Consider the following 26798-nt stretch of genomic DNA (forward strand, 5'->3'; position numbering starts at 1 on the left):
AGTCAATGAGCGCCCTGCACTTCATTCCGTTGACTTCCACCCCCCCTTCATTCCTGGGACCCACCAAAGGAGGGTCCTTGTCTTCGCTGGCCTTTTCATCCTCCACTGGGGGACCGTGCTGCATGCCCATGGTAGCCCCGGTTACCATGGGCTCTAGGCGTTTAAATGCTGGGATGACTGGGGCGTGCTTCCCTCCACAGGGGTCACCGTTTGGGTCCGTAGATTGGGATTTGGCAACGCTGCTCTGCAGACCCGGGCAATATGTCCTTGCGCCCCACACCTGTAGCATGTGACATTCGAAGCCTGAATGACATTTCCGGTAGATGGCTGAGTTCTTAGTGGGGTGGCAGGGGGTGGAGCAGAGATCCTTGACTCTAGGTGACACAACTTGGCCAAGTGTTCCTCTTGGTTAAAGGCTAGTCTCTTGACAATCTCAGTCAGCTCTGTTAACTCTAATGCATGTTTTGTTCTCTCTGCCTTCACATTTGCACTAGGCTCTGGTGTAACATGTACCTGTGCATATGTCTTCTTTGACTTCTGTTGCGACTGGAATTTTTTTGTTTCCCTTGAGAGATTTCGTAGCTCAACCTGCAGCTCTCTGAAGCTTAAGAGCCTGGGCTTCATTGGTGCAATTCTTGCATACACCTCCTCGTCATTGAGTCCTCTTAGGAACTGCCTGGTGAGTTTACTGTCGCGATCAGGGAAAGGCACACGCCCCCGTTGACTCTCTTCCACCGCTCGCAGTGTCGCCTCCAGTGATATGGCATAAGAGCAAGCAGGCTCTCCTGGCTTTTGGCTGCATTCGTAGAAATCGGCAAGTGGGTCGAAGGAGCCTCGAGCTTCACTGTATTCTGCCTGTAGTTCCTCAAATGCATTCTCTGGGGTCTGTTCATGTGGAGGTAAGTTCAGCACCAGCTTTCTGGCTTCACCACTCAGGTGTCTCACCACCGTGGAAAAGCGGAGGGGAGTGGGCAGATCTATGGCCTCCAGGAGGTACTGCATGTCCCGTATCCAGTCATCCACAAGCATTTTGCTATCTACATTACCAGTAAACACTTGCACATTCTTGACTTGATGGGTCTGCATGAAGCCACCATAAGATGTCCGTGGGAAACCTGGGTTAGATGGGTACAAGTGCGTGGGTGGGGTGGAGGATTGAGGTGGGGGCATGGTATGTGCGTGATCACCAGGATACATGATGGTTTGCTGGTGTGGCATAGGTAGATTCCCTAGATTGGGGCCTTGCGGGGGGACTGTGTGGCCAAAAGCTGCAGTTGCGGCATCCAGGGGTCTGGGCAAGGTCATGTTGGGGCCCCGTGTTCCGGTGGCTGGTTGGTGCCTGGGGGTTGCCTCTCTAGGCTCTTGGGGGTAGCAAACAGGGGTTGGTGCTGTAAACCCCTGGGGGAACAGTCCGACAGGAGAGGGGTTATTCCTACTGTGCCTTGGTCGTGGCGTTTGGAGCCTTAGCATAGGGCCCTGGGCCAGGGGGGTAGACAGTGAATAGTCGACGTAACCTTGGGGACTAGGCTTCATATCCTGAGTGGAGAGATAGGGGGCAGCCTGATGCTGCTCAGTTGGGGGCCAGTGGATACCAGCTTGAGGTGGGACAGCCGCGTCCATCATAGTCTCTACTCCTGGCCTATGCGCATGAGCATCATTTGGGAGAGTAACAGCTGGCAAGCTGTAATCGGACCTGTTTGGATTAATGTATGGTGTGAGTACTGGGGGCGGTGGGGTGGGCTGGGGGCCTAGTTCAGGTCTTGGGTAATGTCTATAGTTATGGGGATCATAATGGTAATGCAATTGAGGATCAGCAAGCTGGGTGATATGGTTAGTGCACTTGGGTCTCACTATCTGCTGTGGGCTCGCTGTGCCCGGGTTTGGCGCCACCACCTCAGTCAAAAAATGAGTTTGAGTTCTATTTGAGTCCAGTTGGTGGCTTGTTGCAGGCCCAGGGTAGGGTTGGATGTTTAAGGCAGCTGCAGAGGGTCCTTCCAGCCCTTGTGGGGAGTCAGTGTGGTCACTGAACATTTTTTCCAGTTGTGTTTTTTTTTTTTTACTAACTGGTATTAAGTCTGTATGTAGCTGAGTGGCTTCAATATGTTGCTGTAGCCTACTTAAAAACGTGTGTGCATGTGAAACTGTTATCTTACTACAGTGTAATGAAATGATATGTGCAACACAACTATCATACAATCAAAACTTATATCAAAAGTGAATTTTAGCTTAATTTGTCAATCTGCATCTCTTTGTTCAATTCAAAGCATAACCCTTAACCACTATCATGAATATTGTTACCAAAGACAGTTTAGATTATATAATCTAACGCCGGAATTGGCCTACAACCATGTAACAAAGCAGTTCAGTCAAATAAAATCCTCAAGATAATTATACTGTAACACATTGTTTCACTCTACTTTAAAGGATATACTTCATAATGCAGTGCCTAAAATTCGTATCATAAATCGGCACATCTAAACACAGTTCACCGGACGTCTGTCGAGCACTGCCAGTCTCTGTCCTGGTCCTCAGAACGCCACAATCCGGGTCACGGCACCAAAGATGTAACCCACTCCCTCTGTGCGTCTGCCGCCTGTGTCGAGCCCCTCGGCGCTGCTGGTATACTCTGCGTTGTGTTTGAAGTTAGGGATGCAGTGCGGAGAGAAAGAGGCACGGGACGCAGGGTCGAAGATTGTGGCTGAGACCATCGGAGTTTATTTTCACAGATGGAGGCTGGTCCGATTCTTAACGGAGCACAAACAGTTCTTTTCTTACTTTCTTCAGTTAACAATAAATCCACAAAACAAACGATCTTAATGTAAAAAGAATACAGTGTAAAATAAATAGTTCTACGAAGCTAACTGAAATATAGCACTCTACCAAAATAGCTAATGCTAACCCACCGGCTAGCCAGAATAGTTTTGTCCAAACCAATTGTGTACACCAGTACATAAAAAAAAATAATTTGTAGTACTTGACCCTACTCACTGTATCTATCCACTTAAATAACCAACATATAAATCAATGATGTGAGCGGGTATTTATCAACATATTCACACTGATACCCGCCCGCGATTGACCTGCCTACCTTAACGGAGCACAAACAGTTCTAAATAAGCGTGGCGACCTACCCAGAACGAGTGCTAACTACGGTGGCTCGTAAGGTACAACAACTGCCCCTCTACAGGCCTTAAGGCTACCATCTTACATAGCCTAACCTCAACCAACTAACTCGACTTCACACTACGTTACCCATGATTCATTCCACACACATGTAGGTTGCTAGGTAACGGAAGCTAACTAAAGATTGTCTAGCTTCCGTTTCTGAAAAATAAGTCACTCTGGTGGGAGCATAGACATATATCCGTTGTCTATGGGTGGGAGCGTCGGAAATATTTAGAACTCACGCATCTATGCACCATGACCATGTGAATGCATAAATGTCACAAATGAAATGACACAAATGACATAGGGTATTTGATCATATATCAGACACATTTACGTTTTGGCATGGCTGCAGATGTGTGCTGTTGTAAACAATGCAACTAGTGGAGGCGGTAAGGTGCTCAGTGTTGCCAGATTGGAAATGCCGAAATATCGTAGTTACCAAAGGCTCAAAATTATTGTATTTGGTAAATAATGATCGTGCATCTGGCAACACTGAGAAGGCGGTCGACCAATGACTCTACTCTCTAGTCAAGAGCTCGCGCAAGAAGGTGGAACATACAGTAAGGGAGATACACTTTTCAAAGGGGGCGTAGTGAATTAGTTAGTGAAAGACATGTATATATGTCTATGGTGAAAGACCCAGAGAAACAAACATTTTTAGGTCTTGAAAAGAGGACATGTCCGGGTAAAAGAGGACGTCTGGTCACCCTATCTAAGTGTAAAAAAAAAAGTCTTTCATATTCAGTTTTCACATTAAAACTATGAAATGAACTGAACTATGAACACGTTCAGAATTTAAATGGTGAACTATGAACATGAACGATTCATATTTACTTGTATGAACTGAACTTTGAATGAGTTCACGGGAGGTATGAACGTGCACAACACTGGCAGCTGATGATTCAAATAGCAGTGATGCCGATGTGTTGCTGAGGGCTCAGTCTAGTGAGGATGAAACAGTGTCTTTGTTGCCTTCAGCTGATGCCAACATGTAGTATTACAACTCTGATGTATTAGTGCTGTCTTCTGACACTGACTCTGAGGTTGCTGATAATCTGCCTGAGGATTCTGCAGAGGAAACTGCACCTGATCTGGTAGAAAAAGTTGTGTCTTGGGAAGCTACCAACAAATGCAAGCGGTCTGCACTAAATGAACTACTAGACATTCTAAGGCGCCAAGGACATTGCCTCCCCAAGGATGCCAGAACACTGCTGAAGACCCCTAAAAGAGTGGCAACAGTTGAAATGTGTGGTGGACAATATGCTTACTTTGGTATTACATCTGGCATTTGAAAAGTTTTAGCCCAGTGTCCTGATTTCCATAAAGATTGCATAGACATGTGCATCAACATTGATGGTATTCCCCTGTTTAAATCATGAAATATGCAGACGTGGCCAATCCTGTGCAATTTCCATGCTTTTGCACCCTTTATTGTGGCACTCTATTGTGGAAAGGCAAAACCCTGCCCAGTTCAAGATTACCTGTCTGATTTTCTTCAGGAGTTGCAGCAACTTAAGCAATATGGCATAGTCCATGGAGAGAAAACCCTTCAAGTGACTGTAAAAGCCGACAACCAGCAAGCAGCTGGCAAAAGTTTCTGCTGAAAATCAAAATAAACTCAAGTAAGTTTACATAAACATTTTTAAGCTAAATCTGTGTTTTTCTACTACTCAAATCAAGTTAGTTATTATAAGCCTGCTTGTTCCATTTACTTCAGAGAAGCAAGAAGAGTGTGAAGCATTCGACCAAACAACAACTGCAGAGCTAAGTGAGGAAGAATGCACTCCTGTTAGGAGGGTGAAGATGAAAAAATACGTTGTGGCAGTGTGCAGAAACGACGTGTGGAAGCACAGTCACAACACAGTAAGCAAACTGTTAACCCCTTCTCATTCCTGTTAAATGTGCCCAAAAACGCCTAAACAGCATACCCAAACTAAATTGACTGCTGTTCTTGAACCATTTGGAGTACATGTATGTAAATGGACTCTTTTGAAAGCTGACACTCAGAAGTTATGTTCCTTGTTGTCAGGACCCCTGTCAGTCCTACTGGTGTTGAGTAATAGAAGCTTGAACACAAGGAAAGTTAAAGTTTTTATTTCCGCCTAGATTTTGTGTTGAAAACAGAGGCCTGAAGAGGCCTAGAGGTGGTAGGTATTAGCTGGAAGACAGCATTGGACCACAGGTTGAAGCCTTACCCAATTCAGATCAAAAGTCAAACATAATACCACAATATATTCATATTTGACACATGTTTTATAAGAGTACATCCATGCGTTTTCTAAAAGGGCCTTTTGGAGACTCCAGAAAACCCTTGTAGCCAAGGTCAAATTCTTAGGATAAAAAGGTATAATTGTTATCTCTAATGAAAGGTGGTACTTAGAACCATCATATATAACAGCTAAATCCCTCATTAGTATTACTGAAACACAAAAACTGAAGCATGAACACATTGAAGTGCTTTATCTGATTCCCAGGATTGGCGCACAAAGAACACTGACATATTGCGCAATCAACTTTTATTTTGAAGGCTCCACAAACCCTGGCATATGGGGTATCGCCATTTTCAGCTAGCTCTAAGCTACAAGGATCACTAGCTCATTTCATAGCCATTGTAAGCCAGTTAGAAAAAATCGTGTAGAGGTGGGGGGGGTGCAGGGGGGGGGCGGGACGCACAGACCTGGTTGGCTTTAGAGGGCTGTCACCGGGGCATGGAAGCTCCTATTGGGTCAACCAAGATGTCTATCAAAAGGTCATAGTGTAGTGGCCATTTTAAGACTATCCCCGGGTTTCTACTTTACTCACATGAGTAGCTATTAGCAATTATTTGTGACACTTCGTCAAAAAATGTTTTTGATTTGTAAGAATGAAGCAAAAAGATCGTGGCTATGTGTGGATATAATTCATTGTTTGGACAACTACTCGACATGGTTTGATACTTTGGACCCTTGGGAATGTAAGCAGATGAGGTTTTGACGAGTTGTGTGCATACCTGGAACATTCCTAAGTAATCGTAGGTAAGTACAACTTTTTTCTCTGGCATTGTTGAATGAACGGTCACCGGACAAAGACGTTGACGGTACTTTCTGTTGCGAGTTGAGCTTGAATTGGTTTATTTCAATGGAAGCACAAGAATCGTAGCTTTCCAACGAGGTATCATATGTCTAGCCATCTAAAAAAAAAAAATTTTGAATTTGAGTGCGTTCTCACTGAGGGAGGGGGGCGCAGCATTTCTGTATCGCGGGCGATACAGGACCTCTATCTGTTAAGCATCATAACTTTTATATATATTTTTTATCTGAAAGTGCTTAATGCGGCAAATCCTTCATCTAATTGCTCCATTTTGTTGTATTTCGTTCGTCAGGTCCATCCTTGCCAAAACCACCAAGGGTTCAATAAAAGAGACTTAGATCTAAGTCCCACAGTTTCCTACACATCCCTCAAACTACACTCTAAAGATCACACACTCAGTGCCAGAGATCCCCCTCTCCGCCCCATAGATCCCACACACCGCGCCAGAGATTCCACACTGCGCGCCATAGATCCCACACTCCGCACGAGAGATCCCACACACCATGCTATAGATCCCACTAGGGCTGGGCGATAAATCGATAAAAATAACTATAGAAGTAATGACTTCCCTCGATAAAGATATCGTAACATTAATTCATTTTCAATAATATCGATAATGTCGATAGAGAATAATTAGGAACAGCAGTCCATTTAATTTCTGTGATGCAGCAGGAAGTTGCGGAGAAATAGTAGCCTACGCTCACAAAAATATATACTGAGCACGTTGAGTGGAGTAGCTAATGTTAACCGCGGAAAATTAGTCTTATTGCCGAAAACAGTGGCAGCGATAGCCATGGTGAGGGAGCAACTTCCAATGAAGAAATTGTTGATAAAAAGGGTTAGTCTTGTTCAGTTATTTGGAAGTTGTTTGGCTTTTTGAAATCCGACAAAGAACAGAGCAATGTTTGGTGCAAATAGGTGTAGGAAACAAACAGGTGGTTACCAAGTCTGGTAATGCGACAAACTGCGAATGTGGACTTCTTGTTGACCTCGACCTACGGTCTCGGTTAACAAACGTTTAAACAAATCTCTGCTTACAAAGGTGTTGGCAGATCTGTTGAAAGTCCATATTCGTTTTTTAATATAATATAACAACACGTAGGAAAATCCCAAATCAAACACGACGAATCTGGTGCAGACGCCATGTTGTCAACATCTCCAAGGCAACCGCTTGCTAGGTCCGTAAATCGTTTGCGGTTTTGCAGATTTCTTATAACGTCTCTGGACATATAAGAACAGCGTTTTGGTCCAATTATAATACTAACATATATGAAACCTTTTTTACCACCTGAAGCAAAATCACTCGTTGGAACATGCAGAAAGTGTGAGTTTGCGCCAAGGTATTGATAAGTAGGCTATTTATAAAAAGCAAGGTTTTAAAAAGCTTAAGTTACTTGACCCCAGGTACGTGCTCCCTGGCCGCAAACATTTCTCTCACACTGCTCGGCCTAAACCTTATGCTGAGTGTAGGGAAAAAGTTGAGGAGGAGACTTATTAAGCTACTACCGATCTGGTGGTCTATCGTTTAATTATCGTTATTGAATGTAAATATAAGTATATATAAATATCTATATTGATCATTTTTAACCCATATCGCCCAGCCCTAGATCCCACACTCCGCGCCATACATCCCACACTCCGCGCCATACATCCCACACTCCGCGCCATACATCCCACACTCCGCGCCATACATCCCACACTCCGCGCCATACATCCCACACTCCGCGCCATAGATCCCACACTCCGCGCCATAGATCCCACACTCCGCACCAGAGATCCCACACTCCGCGCCATACATCCCACACTCCGTGCCATAGATCCCACACACCGCGCCAGAGATCCCCCTCTCTGCACCATAGATCCCACACTCCGCGCCAGACATCCCACACACCGCGCCAGAGATCCCACACACCGCGCCAGACATCCCTCTCTCCGCACCACAGCTCTACACACCAGCACTCCCAGTTTACTCATCGGTGGTCCCACACTCCACATAGGGGGAACCAGCACAAAGAGAGTGGTGAACCATTCCCATTAGATAATGGAAGTTAGTATACCTCCTTATTTTCATACTAACAGTGGTGTTTTTGCAAATGGGACTAATGTTATTTTCATTACGATTTGCCCTTCAGAGTTCCAAAGACAGGTCCTCTATCTGCTGGCTGTTATTCTTGAAAAGCTGTCCCAGGTGAGCCAAAACTGTGAGCCCCCAGACTCTCAGTTCAACCTGGTGAAGATGAACTGCAGGCATGAGCTCAAGAATCTGGAAGGGCAACTAGCTAATAAAGGAAAGAAAAATCTCATGGTCAGTTTAACTATAACAGGCCAATAGTAATACTGTTCCTATCATATTCAATGTTTTCTGTGTTCCTGATATTTTTTTATTATCAGATGTCTCAGTTGGTCAAGATTGGGGGTGCAGATCTTGAGCACTGTGTGAAGAATATGATGAAAAGGTAAATTAATGCATAATATAGTTTCTCTCAATCACTTTGGTGCCTTTTTCAAATCAGAATTTAAAATGTCAAAACTTCACATCTAGTCACATCATAAAAGCTCTGTTGAATAGTCACATTTAGATATTAAGTCATTGCCTGAGTCATTATTTGAAGTATTGAATAAGTCGTCATATGCAGTTTGTCTTTAATAATTTTTCCATTTGTATTACAAATGTCTAGAATGAATTGCTGTTTTGTAAATCAGTATACTCTTCTTGTATGACAATTAATGACATGATCTGCCGACAAATTCCAGTACAAACTTTACTGTAAAATCAACTGTTCATTTTAATGGAACTGACATGTTGATTGGCATAAGTACTTGCTTTTGAGACATAAACTAAGTATTTTACACAGCATTGTGTGGGGCAGTTTGTACTGATTGGATTGAGCAATGTACTTAAGGCCATTGCACACAGAGTCCGAAATTAGTGTCTGAAATGTTTGCACGTAAAAAAAAAAAAAAAACATTTCGGATTCAGTGTGCAAAGGCGTTCACTATTGTGCAAACGTTAATGATAATTTGAGAAATGCACCAAGGTGACTCCGCCACCCTGGTCACTTAATTGTATTGTTCATTGTTCAACCAGAATTCACTGTTTCAAGTCAGCCGGCTGCAGCCATGTCAAACGCACCTACTGGCACGTACCACTAACCACTGTCACGTGACAGTGGAGGCACTGGCATGTACCACTAGCTATTAGTTGCCACTTGCAGGCGGCTGCAGGCGGCTGACTTGAAACAGTGAATTCTGGTTAGACTTTTTGTCCGACTTGAGACGGCACCGAGGCTAGGTCACTGTGACGTAGCCATCAAAGTACCATGAGATCGATTTGAGAACTGCTGGCTGTGTAGCCGAGCGCATTTTCTCAAGAGCAACTGCACTGGTTCTAATGACGACACAGTTATTTTGTAAACCTTGATCTCTCTGGGAATAGGTTCTCGGTGTAGTAGACGTGTAAAGAATCACGGACACTCAAGTTCGAACTGCGAAGACTTTTACTCAAACTCCAGCCACAACGAATAACTCTCCTTTACCTTGCTTTCTCACATATCTCAATTACCCACAAAGCATTATGGATATTACAGTTCTTACACTACTTCCCCCTTCAGAAAATAAAACATCCTCGTTTTAGCTGATGCACATCAATTATTAACATTACTGACATAAGAGTAACAAATGGAGCCTGTGGGGGGGGGGACACATACACACACACAAAAACATCCCACAAAATGCAATTATACTGTATTATGCCATATATTGTCGCTATCCATGCTGGGCCCTACCGCAGTGTACCTATAACATCCCAATCTACTGGTATTTCCACTTTATCCATAAAGTTCACTTTAAGACAGGTACAGTATAAAGCTCTGAAAGAAAACTAATCGGGTAATTAGGCAAAACTCAACTGTATAACTGAACAAAGTACATGTTATAGGCCTATACTATATGTGAACATTCAAAACTATTGTGAAACTCCTTAAGTGTCATCCCTAAAATGTTCGGGAGGGCGCAAAATGCAACCTAATCTGGTTCTTTGTTCCTGAGGGGCGTGTGCTTCAATAGCAGGTGTGTTTGCCACAGGACCTGGGACATTGTCCATTGTTGGAGATGCAGGCTCATTTGCCCCAAGCTCACAGCTCCGATAGACATAAGGCCGTGAAGCTGAGAGAGCCGTGAGCTGGGAGCCAACACCCTGATTGGGCTCAGCCTGGATGTGCTCAGGAGTAGTGGGGCCCAAGTTACAAGTCCATGGTGAACGGTAGGGCTTTAGACGATTATTGTGAACCACCTTAGGTTTTGCGCTCGGGTCCAGTTGGTCTTGTAGGTTGTAATCCACTCCAATTACCCCTGAGGATGAGTCAAGGTGTTGCAGCACTTTGAAAGGTCCAGTCCATCTGGGAGATAACTTTTGTCTGGCAAGTGCAGGAAGATTGACCCACACCAGGTCACCTACTTCATAAGCATTGTGCCTCATGTGGCGGTCATAGTAATGCTTCTGTTTAGCACCTGCCATAGCTATGTTGTCTGCTACCATGTTAAATGCAGAATAAAGTCTGTGTCTCACAGCCGTGGCATATTCACCAGGGGTTCCAGGTGTAGCATTTGTAGCCAATGGCAAGTCCCCAAGGATGATGTCTGCTGGCAAACAAGCTACTCTACCATGAGTCAGAAAGAAAGGCGTATGATTAGTTAATGAATGCACACTGGTATTATATGCAAACTCAACCTGGCGTAGATGATCATCCCATTCACCCCCTTTGGTGTAGAGGAACTTGGCTAACTGATCTTTAATAGAGCGGTTGGCTCGCTCTACCATACCATCTGACATAGGATGATAGGTGGTTGTCCGTGTCTTGTGAATTCCAAGGTGTCTGCATAACTCTTTGACCAAATCCGAATCAAACTGGCGGCCTTGATCTGTGTGTAGACTGCGTGGTACCCCATGTATACTGATGTAGTCCTCAAACAAGCATTTTACGACTGTTGTTGCTGTTTGGTTAGGTAGTGCATATAAATCCATATATTTTGTAAAGTAATCCATCACAACTAGTATGTAACGGTTACCCTTATGACTGAGTGGCAGTTCAGTGAAGTCAGCAGCAATTTTCTCAAAAGGCCTACTTGTCACTATGTTTTGCATTGGGGCCTGCAGGTGTGGAATCGGTGGCCTGCGTGCCTCACAAGCAGTACACTGGAGACACCACTGGGTGATGTCCGTGCTCATGTGGGGCCAATAACAAAGAGTCACTGCATTTTGTAGTGTTCTTTTGCTGCCAAAATGTCCCGATAGTGAATGTCCATGTAACATCTTAAAAACTTCAACCTATTTGGGACCACCACTTGACATACAGGGTCACCTGGTGGGGGCCGGACCCTACGACACAAGATGGAATCCACCATGACAAGTCTGGGAAACTCTCTGCAGTAGTGGTGCAGCTCAGACTGCTCGCCCTTCAGATGTGAAAAGGGTGGTCGAGTGTCATTCAAGACCCATTCACTGACAGTTTTTAGGATAGGATCTACCTTTTGGGCATCCTGAAGGGTGTTTCTGTCTATGTCATAACAGAGTGGGTCACTGGGCACAGGGTCAGTCGCGACAGGCTGTACTGACAAAGTCAATGCAGTACGTTCTGGTGACGCAGTCGTAGAACTGACAGTCTGTGTCTGGACTGACACAGAGTTCACAGATACAGTCTCCCTTATAGGCATACTGTCTTCGGTCCTACATGGACGCCGTGATAGGGAGTCAGCATTTCAGTGTTTAAGACCTTGTTTATGTTCAATTGTCCAGTTGGGTCAATTTCCAGTGCCCATCTCGCTCTGCGCCCGGTCGGATCACCATCCAAGGCCATCTTCCTCAATCGTAGGAGAGGTTTGTGGTCTGTTGTGATTCGGAATGGATGACCCGTGAGGTACTGGCGGAAATGGCGTACGGACCACACAATGGCCCACATTTCCCAAACAAACGTATACCACCGTCTCAGTTGATGTGAGGGTATGGCTACCATAGGCAATGACATTTTCCCTGCAGCTATCATTTAACTGTGAGAGCACACATCCAATAGAGATGTTAGAGGCATCAGTAAAAAGCAAGAATTCTTTAGAGAAATCTGGATATACCAGAATGGGAGTATGTGTTAGGGCATGGCGAAGAGTGTCAAATGCTGCTTGTTCCACATCAGTCCATGAAAAAGTTTTTCCTTTCTGAGTAAGGGCATGTAGAGGCTGTGAAATCTTGGCAAACTGATGTATAAAACATCTGTAATAACAACAGAGTCCCAAAAATGCCCTAACCTCAGTAGGATTCTCAGGTGTTGGCCAATCCCTCACTTTGTCAATATTCTTTGGGTCTGGTTGCACACCTGAAGCGGATACAACATGTCCTAAGAATGTCACCTGAGATTGCACAAAGTCACACTCTGACGGTTTCAATTTAAGGTTTGCAGCACTGAGACGTTCAAACACGTCCTTCAAATGCAGCAGATGAGCAGAGAAGGTCTTACTGTACACAATTATATCGTCAAGGTACACTAAGCATGTTATCCAAGACAGTCCCTGTAGTACAAGCTGCATAAGATGTTGAAAGGTTGGGGGTGAATCAGTTTTACTTTACTATGTAACGCGTTGCTGTAATTAAATTACTTATCCACTGAAAAAGTAAAGTAAGGGATTACTGTTCATTTTTAGGTAATTTAATTACAGTTACTTGTAATGTACTTGCGTTACATACTGTAAATTAGTCAAACAGTTCTGTATCAATCAATATTGAATTAAAATCTAAATGTATTGTTTTAGGGTAAAAGTGAACGCTGCTTCTTTAAAATCGTTAGTTGTAGCGAAGTTGCACAGGAGACGCAAGTTTTTGCTTCATAAGCGCGGGCTCTAGCTGTTTGAAGTGGAAGATTTCGGACTGCAGCAAGTAGCTCGAGCTGTTTTACCAAATGGAAATATTCCAAGTACTTTACCTTTTTGTCACAGGTTAACAAGAACATTAATGTAAAGTGCAAGCTATGTCCTGGGGAGAAAAAACGATATGCGGCCGCGGCTAGCACAAGTAACCTACTGAAGAACCTCACAAGGCAGCATCGAAGAACAGTTTTGAGTGATCCATGTTCATCATGAAAGTTTGCACAGACTAGGAATTTACTTTGGCATCGACAGATAAAACCTCAGCAACACCTGTTAAGCAGGCAAAACTTGATTTTACATTGCCAGTGCAGAAAGTGTCTGAAGGTGAGCTTAAAAAAAATATTGCAAACTAGATTGCAGGAAGAGATGCTACTGCTGCGTACTGTAGATTCCTGTGATGTCATGTTTACCCATAGAGTTAATATAACTAGAGTAAGCTACTTTTGTCTTCCAAGATGGCGTCACCATTCATTTCTATGAAATGTACTCAGTGGCGCAGTGAGGCAAGCGAGAGCGCGAGACTGGGCGCGGCCATCTTTCCACTTCAGTGTCTTCCGGTCTAGCTTTAAACAGTGGCTGTTTATCAATCCGAAGAATGCTGAGAACGCAAGTACATTCTTTTGAAGAACATTCTTGCAAGCGTCCTTGCGAGAATGGTCTTGCAAGGACGCAAGGACGGAGAATGAATTGAGATGGTTAGGGTTTTCCTGGACTTGCAGCATTATGATAACACTGACAAACTACAAAAACTAGATAACAAAGCAAAAAAATGGTCCCTCTACCTGTAATTTTACGTTTTCGGTAGCCCTTACTAACTTACAGTACCTGATGTTAACTAGGTTATCGAAAAGTTGGAGCAAATTTACAAATGAGCGTTTCATCAATAAAATAAGAACATCTTCATCGACTACACTGCCTATTTCTCGTCAGATTTTAATTCAGATGCTGATTTACAAGTACCATTTAGCTGAAATATGAAAAGTAAAAAATTACAGTTGTGAGGTTTGTCCGCCTCGCTTGACATCTTGCAATGACTTCTGGGGAATCAGAAGCGTTCTCGCTGGCACGTTTTTACAAAATATCCAATCTGTTTTAAAATAACGGGAATAAACTATATTAAAGGTGACATGACATGCTGTTTTTGGATGCTTTTATATAGGCCTTAGTGGTCCCCTAATACTGTATCTGAAGTCTCTTTCCCGAAATTCAGCCATGGTGCAGAATTATAGCCACTACAAGTAGTCCCACAATCAGCTTTCCTCAGAAAGCGCTGTTTCTGTGTCCGTAGCTTTAAATGCTAATGAGGAGGAGAGGGGCGGCAACATGCGCTAATGTTTACAACGGATGTATCGCAATGGCTCGTAGCCCCCGTTGCTGTAAGATGCCTCGAATTTAGCCATTCTCATCTGATCACCCTGGTTTGCAGAGGTGCAGACTCAGTCATTTCAATGTGGAGAAAGGCGGATATCGCGAGCCATAACACCAACAGCAGAACGGTTATCCACATAACAAAGAAGTGTACAACACTCGCGTTACAGTGTTTGTATTCACACACACACTTGATGCCATCTACCTTTACATTAGCGACAGTAACTCAGCTGGCTCGTAGCCCCGTTGCTGTAAAATGCTTTGAATTTGCCCATTCTCATCTGATCACCCTGGTTTGCAGAGGTGCACACTCATAAGAATTTCAATGAGGGGAAAGGCGGATATTGCGCACGTCATAACACCAACAGCATAACGGTTAATCAAATAACAAGGAAGTGTACAACCCTGGCGTTACAGTGTTTGTATTCACACACACACTTGATGCCATTTATCTTTACTTTAGCAACAGTAACTCAGCTGTTGGCTGCAGAGCTAATGTTACAGCCCTATCTAAGGGTAGCAAGCTAGGTAACCATATACAGTAAAGCAACAAAATGATATAGCTTTAGTTAACTTACTTGTCCAAGGTTTGTAGCTTGACCAATGAGATTTAGTAATGATCCAGAATTTAATTTCAGCAAGGCCAGCTTTGTGTTGGCTCAAGTTGAGGAAACAGTAGTGGCTGAAATGTTTGGCGCAGACATGCAAAACTTTGGGAAGTTTTCGCATTTCCAGCGAAAATAAAATTGAGATATTGGTTGTGCAGAGGCTCGGATGAAGGAATTAAATAAAGACTTGTGCTTGGATTTTTACAACTGTTGTGCTTCGTTTGTTTGCTCGCCATGATGTCTCTCCAGGAAAAAACGATATCGCACTTGCCATTGCACGGTGGTAGCTCAGTTTTTCATGGGTGGGCTAGATGATCTGGGCGGGCAAAGCAGAGAGAGGGGAGGTAACCTTTCTCGTATCTACGTCACTTGGAGGAGATTTTCAAACAGAGCGTTTGAGCCTTCATTTTGTCAAAGGCGGAGAAGAACACCCAGGGCTTTGTTAAGACCTATCGAAAATTCTAGCCAATGGGGGACCAAAGGCAGGCTAGGGGAATTCATATTAATGTTAAATAACCTCATAAAATGAAGTTTTCATGTCATGTCACCTTTAACAACATTTCATGTATGTGTGACAACCATTTGCTAAACTTGCCACAACAAGGCAGGCTACTCAAGCCATGTCTCCCTGTGCTCATTCAATATAAGTCTATGGCTCATTCAGCTCAATGTAAATCGGCTATCGGCCAATGTGAACTTTTGTGCTCGTGCCCTGTTCGTATCTGCGAGCACATTTGCAGGCAACTTTTATCGACGTAGGCAAATAAATGGAGTGCTAGTTTACCCATTTCGGATTGGTTTCAAACTTAACCCTTGTGTTCTCCTCGGGTCATTCTGACCCATCAGTCATTGTGACCCACCTTCGTTTGCGACAGCTTTACCGCATACAAAAACATGGTGAAGCATTTTCTTTTAACCGTTGGGCTGTCTCAGACCCCCCACATTGCGAAGGTTAAAAGAAAATTATTTTTATTTGCTTTTGTATTGGGTAAAATTGGGTAAACACAACAATGGTTCGTTATGAACCTTTTGGTCATGTGACCTGAAGGCAGCACAAGGGTCAACAAAAATCAGGAAAAAATTATTCTATGAAAAAGCTAGTAGTATGAGCCAGGTTCGAGAATCGAACAAAATTTTTTGGGGGAGATAGTTTTGTAAATGTTGACTGGAGTTAATAGAATAAAAACGACCGGAAGAGTCGGAAACCTAACCGTAAATGCAATACTACCTACATCCACCGGGGTCGTTGCTTCAAGCCGAGGGGCGAGGGATGGGGGCTTGTGTTTAACTTAAAGTTAAGATTTTGTGTTATGCACAGTGGCGGCTGGTGCATTTATTTCCAGGGGGGCTACAAGTATATTTAGGCCGAATCCCAATACTCCCCCTTACCCCTTCCCCCTAGCCTAGTATCTCGCCTTGCTGGGGGGGGTCCGGGGGCATGCCCCTCCGGGAGAAAAAAATGCTATCTCAACACCAGAAAGCAGTATTTTGGTGCATTCCTAAATGTATTTACTAATTTGTCAATTGAAGTGATGAAAACGACCTGGTGTATTGTCTTCCCCTGGAATTCGACTGTTGCTGAATTTATAGACCAATTTTTTGTTTGTATACATTCGGGATGCGCGCGCAATGTGGCTGCAGAAAACTGGGAAAGGATAGCATTTAAAACGGCAAAAGGACCACACGGATCATACAAATAGTTTGAATAGCCTCAGTCAGACTATAGTCGCTCACTGGCAGTGTACACAATATTGTACTTCACTCCATTATAGACCAGAAACATCAGGGAGCACTGCCTATCGTAGATACGAGCCTGCTGAAAATAGCCAGCATCTCGGATTTCTTTAACCAAGGCTTTTTCATTCATCATTTTCCTGAGGAAGCGTCCTCCGTTAGCCAGGCTAGTATTGCCCGATCACTTGGTCAGGCTATATAAAGGTATCGGGGTCAAGTGACTTTTGTGCATTGACAAGTGAAACGTAAATATACTTGTCCAAATGACAAGTGCCTCAAAAAGTTAATGTCAAGCCCTGTAATCCAGCAAACAGAGATATATGATGACCTGATCGACACTCCAAATGCAGTACCCAGTAGAAGTTCGTCTTCGACATGCGAAGTTGAGCCAGCTTGACAGTCGTGTGACGTAAGGTCAAAATTGGTCAGGCCGATCAGGTCCAAGCTCCTTCACTTTGAGCGTTTTTTGAACATTCATTTTTTCAAAAGGCGTAGTTTTAAGCGACTTGACTGAATTGCAAGTTTCCATCATGACATTAGCTAGCTAGCTAGCTTTATAACGTTAGAGCTATGGTAGCTACAAGTTCTGTTTTGAGAGAACACCATGACAACGTAAATAAACAACTTCATAAATGTGTTGAGTGATGTGATTGGATGTGACAGACATAATGGGCCCTATCATAATGTATTTGATAAGCCCTCTAGTAAATCAGCAGTTTGGTCCGGCGAGGTCCTATCACTTGTATTGAAAGGAGCAAACTACGCATGTACAACTTATAACGACAGTCAATGGGGCTCCTCCGGAAATACCTAGCCTATCAGCTAACTTTAGACAGCGTAGATTTTTTTTCCTTCCACATTTTTTTGCAGATTCAATATTCTATTAGCTATATAATATTGACTTTACTCATTAGACATGTTTTTCTTTTTAAGTCTTATTAAATAAAGTTTCAGGTCGGAATGTGATGCAGCAGTGGTGGGGCGGCGCCCTAGCGCCCTCTATGAGCAGGCCGCTGCTGGTTATGCACATATTGTTTGGTAACTAAAGATGAAAGAAGGTTAAATTTGGTTACAGGTTACACGTGTTACTAAAATGTTAAGTATTAGTAGGCTTGGTTTTAAAAAGCTAAAAGGCGAAACTGTTCCAAGTTTGACTTGTATTTAATTATTGAAAGACTTTCCTTTCTGTTGTCTATCCAGTCAAGGTTTTTAGGGATTGTAAGAAGTAATGCATTACATTACTTATTGAGTAATTAAATTACTTTTCAGACATAGTAATTACAAAAGTAATTTAACTACAATATTGATGAAGTAATTAGTAATAAATTACTTTTTTGAAGTAACTTACCCAACACTGGGGTGAATTTACTAATCCCATTGGCATGATTTTGAAGTGATAAAGCCAATTGTGATAAAGCCAATTGGTCTTGTTTGTCGAGTTGGACCTGCCAATAGCCTGATGACAAGTCCATGGTGCTGAACACAGCAGAGCCACCCAGTGCATCTAGTGTGTCATGGGTTCTGGTCAAAAGGTGCGCGTCAGTGACTGAATTTAGTGCCCTGTAATCAATACAGAAACGCCAATTTCCATTTTTTTTTCCGCACCATAACCACTGGCGCAGCCCATGGGCTATGACTCACTTCGATTATGTCTTGTGCCAGCATGTCTTCCACTTGTGACTAGATCACAGACCGCATGTGTGGAGAGGTGCGGTAGGCACGCTTTCTGATTGGTGAGTCTGACGTTGTATTGATTTTGTGTTTGACTAAATTAGTTCTTCCAAAATCATTTGGAATCTTGCTGAACACATCAGTGTATGACAGTAACAAAGATTTTAAGTTAAGAAAACTGAGAATCTGTAAGACTGCCACACTTCATGGTGGTGCATTCAGTAACATGGGCAGAGCAGCTGACTGGTGTCATTTCTGTGGTGCTCAGCAGAGGAAGATCGTGATTGTGAAGGTAGCACAAACCTCTGCCTAAATCTAGCACGGCACAATGTTGTTGCAAAAAGTCCCAGCCAAGTATAATAGTCTGACTAACATTCCTAATAACTTGAACTTCATGCTGTAAGTTTAGTGAGCCTAGTCGTAGTGCAATGTTCACAGTGCCAAGTGTGTCCAAATGTTGCCCTGTTACCGATTTGGATGGGACAAAGTCCTTTTTGAGAGGCCTGCTGTTCAATGATGGAAGTGACATTCTTATATACTCACAAATAAATTAAATTCTTGAACCAGTGTCCAACATAATATGCATGTCAGAGCCTTCTACTATTCCCCTGACGTAGGCAGTGAAAGTGTTGCCGTTTTCAATTGTCTGTAACAGCAGAATTATTTTGCAGTGTATTTTGTTGGCCACATGGTGGCACCGATGCACAATGTGAGAAAGGGTCTAGGTGGGGGCTAGCTGATGGATGCCACGCTGCATCAGCTAGTTGAAGTTTCCCTGCCGATAATCATCCTGATACCCATGGTCATGGTGGTCATGTTGATCACCACCCCTGTCATCTTGGAAAGAGACACGCTTTTGTGTACTGGACTTGGGCTGTAGCGGCGATTTCTGATGTTTCCACTTGGTCTGCCGTAGTGAGGTTGTGGCATGTCTTCATTGGAGTAGTTTGGGTGACGATCAGGTGAGAATTTGTAGTGTTGGTAATCTCTAGACATCTCTCCCCTGTGTGGAGAGTGTGGTCTGTCTCGGTCATGTATGTAGTAGTCTTGGCCGCGTTTCCCAGATTCGTTAAGAAGCTCTTAAGGGCTAAGAGCTTCTTAGGAGCGCTCTTAAGAGTGCTGTGAAAGAAGGACGTGTTTCCCAGAGTCGTTCTTAGCTTAAGAAGATCTTTCACTAAGAAGGAAATGTAAGATCAGCCTGACCCACTCTTAACAGCCTTCTTAGCGACCAAACGCTCACTGCAGCCGCGTCAGGGAAAGTTATATCTGACACAAAGGAATACTAAAACCATGTGTGATGATAAATTTGCGCCCACAGCTGCAGAACACTGACGCAAGAAAAACTAGAGAGGGTACAATTTCTGGGGGAAATGTAGGGTGTGCTTGCTTGTGTCGGTTGCAGAGGGGTCCGTTTTTTAATGACATTTTTACAACTGATTTCTTTATATTTTATATAAAAAATGCATAGCCTACTTATTATTTATAAAGATTACATAGATTTAAAACAGTTGCGATTTCTGTAAGACTGCAAGGGAAGCTCAGCTTCCTCTAACATTTAAAAAAATTCATGGTCAAATATTTACTATTGTGTTAACATTTTAAATGCGTTAGAACACATTCATATCTAAGATGAGTCCGTTCAGAATTATCTACATATATTAGCAGGTCGACTGACTGATTTCCTTCTCATAAATTCCCGTAGTGCCACAGTACATTTCCCTGTTGAAGCTCAGCTTCCATTGCCTGGCTGCCAGCCCAACTTCTCCCCGCCCACAAAAAAATGTGGTCATATTCTGACTAGAATTCTGAGTATAACAACATCAGGCTACAGCTTCCATGGACTTCAATGGGGCTGCTTGGAACAGTTTTTTTCAGTGTTTCGAAACTATACGGTCATTGGATAAATGCTGCGATTATCTGTCCCGCCCTGGACGCTTGCCATCTCTGGGGGTGAATGGAGGAGTGGGCTGGCCTGGACGCTGGGCTTCCGCGTCATGATTGGAGGGTCTGTCGAAAGACTATGTCTCCTTTTGATTTACAGCGATTTTGTACTATTAAAAAGGCGAGCACAAGTCCCTTCGCGGATTTTGCAAGTGTAGTCAAAAGACAAATTGCTGCAACCTATTTCTTGGTATTTGCTTATCAAAATTGATAGCCAATTTCCATCATAGATTTCATACACCACATTCCTTGTTTCAGTTTAACCTAATTCCCACATTTCCTCCTTCGAGTTTAATATTGTTTTGTTAGATTGTTTGTTCATTCATTCATACAGTAGGCTATGCTAGAGTTGTAGGGGTGAACTAGCCAGTGAACTAGGCAAATAAATTGAAACATTTTATGATGTAGGCCGAAAATTAGCTTCCCCTCTTTGAAAGACCAGCAGCCGCCTTTGTTCTGCTCATTTATCACTCCAAATACTAAGAGTGGAGAGTAGAATGAAATAGTTGTCTTCTAATTTCCCCTGCAAGGGAAATGGTGATCAGCAGCCTCATAGTTGAATTAAAACGAATACATTTGGCAGACCGGTGTAAAAATTGACCTGATCTCTATGACTTAAACGTCATTTAAAGTTTTCCCCTTTCGTGATATTTTCAGGCATTTAGCCAACTCATATTGCTTTCATTCATTGATAAAGAACCCCCTTTGAAGCGTTACCGGCAGGAGCTTTCTCAGATGGAATCGCAATTCAAATAGTACCATCTGCTAAGTAAGGGATATCCCACTTATTACACGGCTACTTGCCAACAAAATTACTCAACACAGTGTGTCTTTTTACAATGTATTTGTTACCATTCGTAGTGTTGATCAGCAGAGAAATAGTTCGCCAAAAACGTTGAACTTCATAGACGTTGAACATTGTTTAGGCTTCAAATCAGCTGACGTCGCTAAGCAACGGAATACGCTGGGGTTGAAAAGTGACCGGACTACTTGCGGAGTGCTACGAAAGACATGAATCAGAAGCAAAAAGGCCACTTTCCTTGACAGCGGTCAGAACGTTGGGAAGCCCCATTCAAGTGAATGGAGCATTCTACAGCATTAAGAACAGCCGTGTAATAACTGAAAATATGCCCCCAAAAACGTAGCACTAAATAACTTCGACATTCGGGAAAATCCCTCATTCATAAAAAACTCAGTGGTAGCGATCATTGTCAGTTACAACGCAAAATGCATGTGGAGAAGCTGCCCCGGTAAATTGTACTACTAACCTACCAGTACAGTACAGTACGAGACTGTGTTTGTCTTGGTAGCGATTGCATTGGTTGAATTCGATTTAACGTTTCGTTGTAGTAGCTCTAAGCAGGCTGAAATTGTTTTCATGAACAAATTGACAAAGTTTAGGCTGTGGCAATCGAGTTCGGTTAGTAGTCACCAGAGCCATAGAAAAAGAGAGTTGCGACACTTCCATAGACTCCCATTGTTATTGAGGAATGCGGAAGTAAAGCGTGTCTCACGCGACCTATAGTTCCAAACATTGTATTTTCCACCGTTGAACCCCATTCATTTTCAGTGTCTCCGAAGCAAGTTTGCTGGTAAATTGATGAAAATCCTGCATTTTTTTATATTTCAACCACCACATATCCATTGTTATTAGTAGTATTTCATATAACCAGCTTTAGATCAAATTTATCGTAAGATTATAGCGTGTTAGATTCTAAATGCAGTTAGAGTTAAACTGTAATTCTAGTAGCTAGCTAGCTATCTAACGTAGAGCTAAGCAACACTTTTACTGAAGCTATAGCTAGAGAGCACGTGTATCATAACCAGAAGTCCGTTGGTTTGGTTATAGTCTGTGAAATTAGTTCTAGTTATTGGTGTTCATTGGCATACAAAGTTAGTCTTCTCATATTAGCCTAGTTAGTAGAGCTAGCAACAATGAATGGCAGATTAAAGGATCCGAAGCAAGTTAGCTGGTAAATTGATGAAAATCCTGCATTTTTTATATATTTCAACCAACACATATCAATTGTTATTAGTAGTATTTCATATAGCCAGCTTTGGATACAATTTATCGTAAGATTATGACTTGTTAGATTCTAATTGCAGTTAGAGCTAGACATGGGCTAGTATCTAATGTAGAGCTAAGCAACACTTTTATTGTAGCTATAGCTAGAGAGCACGTGTATCATAACCAGAAGTCCGTTGGTTTATATTCTGTCAAATTAGTTCTAGTTATTGGTGTTCGTTGGCGTACAAAGTAAGTCTTCTCTTATTAGCCTCGTTAGTACATCTGATTAGAGATAGCAACAATGAATTGCAGATTAAGGGGTCCCCTATCGTCCAGTTAGCTCTCAACGCTCGGCAGGAATTTCAAGTCCACTCACTAGCTAGTTAGCTCAAATAGATGCATCTACTACTGCATCAATCTAAAGAATAAATGACCTTGTGATAAGATCATCAGCACTAGTGTGGATGATGAGAGTAAAAAGAAAGTATAACTGCATGGAGACGATAACTTTAATGATTATTATCGAAACAGCATCAAGGTATTGTCAGGCTGGTGGAGAGATGACCAGGTTGATGTTGCCTTGACACGGCTGGTAAGTGTGTAGAGACCGGTGGAGAGTTGGAGAGGCTGTAATAAACAATTATATGGAATGTCAATTCTCCCAAATTACAGATTTTTTTATAAATAGTTTGAGTTATGTAGCACCGGTTAGTGCCATTTCGTTTACATTAAACACATAATATAAACTTACTGTTTGTGTAGGAGTGATGGTGAGGCTAGTGGAGTGATGCAGCTGGTGGAGCAAAGGAGAGGCTGGTGGTGCTTGCCATTCCTGTAAGCGGCGGAGTGATGACGGAGCTGGTTAGTGGGGCTATTAATGGTGAGGCTGTAAGATTAGGAAAGAATGATATCTGATATTAGTATGTAAATTGACAGTTACCACAAACATAATTTTGCATTTCTGAAGTAGATGAAGCAGATATGTTGACCTTAGTCCTGGGGATCTACATACCTATAGAAGCTGAAGTCAAGGTCGGTTGTGGGACATTTGTTGGCGCAAAAGTCAGGCCGAGCACCTCCATGGCAACGATAAAAGTGTTTGGTGGCCTGGTTGTTGTAGGCCTAGATGTTGCTTGGCTTTGCTGGTTCTTCTTTGCTCTTTTTGTTTGGCTTTTGCTTCCAAGATGACCGTCTTTTAAGAGCCCCTTTTTCCTTTCAGCCCGTATGTGCTTTGCTGCGATTCTCAACCTCAGCCTGATGTATCTGTTGGTGAGTTTTTTTTGTACATCATGACATGAGGGAAGCCTGCCGTGGATCATCATAGCTTCCTTCTCCAGCACATCCATGGCATTTTGGAGATCCATGAGGGAGGCACTGGTCCTGGTTCGGAACAGCTCCTCAATTTGCCGGACTAGGTCAAAGGCCTCTTGCGACGGCCGACAAAGCGCACCAGGTTTGAATTCCTTCAGCCTCAGTAAAGTACTGTGCTCTCCTTCAGGTTTGTCAGCATTGTGATTAATTGCATTTTTGCATTCATTACAAGTTTTGTAGTATTTGTTCACTTGATTTACAATGTATCCTGTTAGATGGTAGAGAGCACAGGTCTCTGTTGTTGTGAGGTCAGGTGCAGGACTACGCTCCATCAGCTCCTCCAGTCGCAGGGCAGGACTGGGTAAGGTCTCCTTTGCATCCAGAAAGTCAGCCAAAAGGCTGTTCTCATCTTCCTGATAGCTTCCTGATTTCATTGTTGCTAAAAACTGCCCAACAGAAATTGACTTCAGTGCTTGGTGAAACTCCACAGCAGTTGGGACTGGATTCCTCTGTCGGATGCAGCCAAATAGGTTTTCCAGACAGTCTTGGGTAAACCTGTTGGTCAATACAAACACATGTCCCTGGGACAGCATGTCTTCCTGGATGGATAGTATTGTAGATGTTGCCATCACAATCCCTGTTTGTACAGGCTTCCAGCTACTCGGCTGTCCAATCTTCAGCCCACAGAACAGTTGGATCGTGTCCTCGAGGAACTTGATGGCCTTTTGGTACTCCTCCATCTTGTGCCTGCTCAGTGCCATTACTGGGTGGCGAGAAGACATGAGGTCGAACCAGTGGTCTACCTGCTCTAGGAGCCATGCTGTTGTCCGGTAAGAGGTGGGTCGTTGTTCCTTCTCAACCATATATTTCAGGCCAGCACTTGTTGCCTTGCTGAAAACATTTAGTGCAGGGCCTACCTTCATCTTGTCAAAATGACTGGGCTGAAGGGTTTTCATTGACACATTTGGAGCAATTTTCAAAGCCATCCCCTCTTGAAAATGAACCAAATCTTTCAGTGGACCGACTGAAGCTTCATTGGAGGGAAGGTTCTCCCTCTCAACCGTATCCGGTGGAATTGTGAACGTCTGTCCGCGGACCAGGGCACTCTTCAAGTTCTTCACCAGGTGTGGGACATCTGGCATGAAGTGTAGCCTCCTGTCTGGTCTTGTTGGATGTGGGACAGACGTTTTGTTGTGGTCCACACCAAAGGCCTTCCACATTGCCCGATTAGGACTGCCCATGTCAGTGGTGACGTTAATCACATGTAGCCCGATGGAATCTGCTCTGTGAATAATGTCCAAGACAATAGGTTTGTAAATGGCCCCATTAGTGGAATTGCCACTGTAGTGGTAAGCCACTACTTGTTTCCACCTTGTCGTGCTCCCTGCCAACATAGAAACACACGCATGTGTTGCCTCTCCTGTGTGGCCAGGTAACGTCACATCCCCATACAGCTTCCCTGTTCCCAGGTGCAGCTCCACGCTTGGAGTGATTGACATCTCATCCACAGTAAGTACACACTCCCTCTCCATCTCTGTCAGGCCATCTACCTTCAGCTTGAGCATGTCAAACACCTCCCCTACTACTCCTGGTTCCATTTTAATGTGCTGTATTCTTCTTTGCAGGGTTCTGATGTCAGGGAGAGGAATCGACATGTCCTGTAGAAGTTTGTAGCCGGTTGAGCCAGTAGCAAAACGTATTTGAATAGCCTTTTTAAGGATGTCATTTCCCCATCGTATGCTTCTCTTACTCTTCAGACCGCTCGCTTTGATCTGATCTTTCGATAACATTGTTCCAAATTTATTTTCCATTATTATTATTTTTTTCCGCAGGACCACATTCATTTTTTTTTGACAATTTAGGGCTGCCTGTAACCTTATTGTTTGATCTATTTGTTTTGTTAACTCCTCCCTCAAGTCTTTATCACTGTACCCTGGCTCAATTGGACACTGGGCACTGACACTGGGCTCACTGGGCACAGGATCCTGGCTCACTGGGCACAGGATCCTGGCTCACTGGGCACAGGATCCTGGCTCACTGGGCACTGGAACCTGGCTCACTTGGACACTGGGCACTGGCTACTGGCTCACTGGGACACTGGACTGGCTGCTGGTATGCCCCTCTCAATTTCCTCACAGTCTAAATCTTCAATAGCCTCTCTTCCCTCACTTTCCCTTCTCTGACTTCCCTCAGTATCTGAAATGATGACATGGCATTGTTAGTGTTATGGGGTGGGGAGGGTGTGCAATTATAAATGTTAGATTCATTCTAAGTTCACATTGTTCATACCAAAGTTCATCATGTGACAGTAGGTGTGGTCACTGGCCACTGAATACACATGTACTGGAAGCTTTTTGGTTGTTCTCTCACTAGGACCCTTCCTCCTCTTGGGCTCAGGACGATGCAGAAATATGCTGGGAACAGCATCAGCCTTCAATTTCAGTTGGCCTTTTTTTGTTTTTGTGAATTGGTCTCAAAATGTGCCTGCGATGATATTGGCACAATGGCGTGAGTTTAATTTCCACATGCATTACAAACTCATAATAGTCAATCCCAATTTCATTATATACATATTACAGTAAACACATTGGTCCTTGATCCAAAGTGAAATGTATAAAGACAACTTAAACTCACACCACACAGTTTTCTATTATTGAATTTCCTTGTGACAGTCAGGTGCCTTCTGCCAACTTGGGCCATCCATTTTTTTCTCCTGTTTGTGTCTTTTGGAAAACCATACATCCCGATCCCTTTCTCAGACCGATTGGAGCATCCAAATGCTGCACAGCCAACCATAATCTCCTTGTCTTCTAGGATCAAATGAAGTGCAGGAGCTCAATCATTGGACATTTTATACTGCATTTCAACCACTATAATAATTGTGTGTGTGCCTAGGCTGAGGTTTGTGAACAGCAGACATTTAGATCACTGGATCACTACAAACAAACGGAGTGGAAGAACACTGGACATTTTGTACAGTAAACAATAAAATGTTTTATTGAATTGCA

At 43.3% G+C, this 26798-nt stretch overlaps 1 protein-coding gene across 1 annotated transcript; it reads left to right on the forward strand.

Moving 5' to 3' along the window:
• Nucleotides 1-5876: 5876 nt before the first annotated feature.
• Nucleotides 5877-26798, forward strand: LOC146236008 (uncharacterized). The gene is made up of 8 exons (XM_084686972.1): nucleotides 5877-5917; nucleotides 7839-8284; nucleotides 8370-8542; nucleotides 8629-8693; nucleotides 23242-24627; nucleotides 24807-25299; nucleotides 25416-25902; nucleotides 26164-26798. Exons 1-5 carry the CDS (start codon nucleotides 5877-5879, stop codon nucleotides 23315-23317), a joined length of 801 nt encoding a protein of 266 aa, XP_084543098.1. The 3' UTR covers nucleotides 23318-24627; nucleotides 24807-25299; nucleotides 25416-25902; nucleotides 26164-26798.

Source organism: Hypomesus nipponensis, chromosome 22 (assembly GCF_054491055.1).
Source record: "Hypomesus nipponensis isolate SF chromosome 22, ASM5449105v1, whole genome shotgun sequence".
Lineage (NCBI taxonomy): Eukaryota > Metazoa > Chordata > Actinopteri > Osmeriformes > Osmeridae > Hypomesus > Hypomesus nipponensis.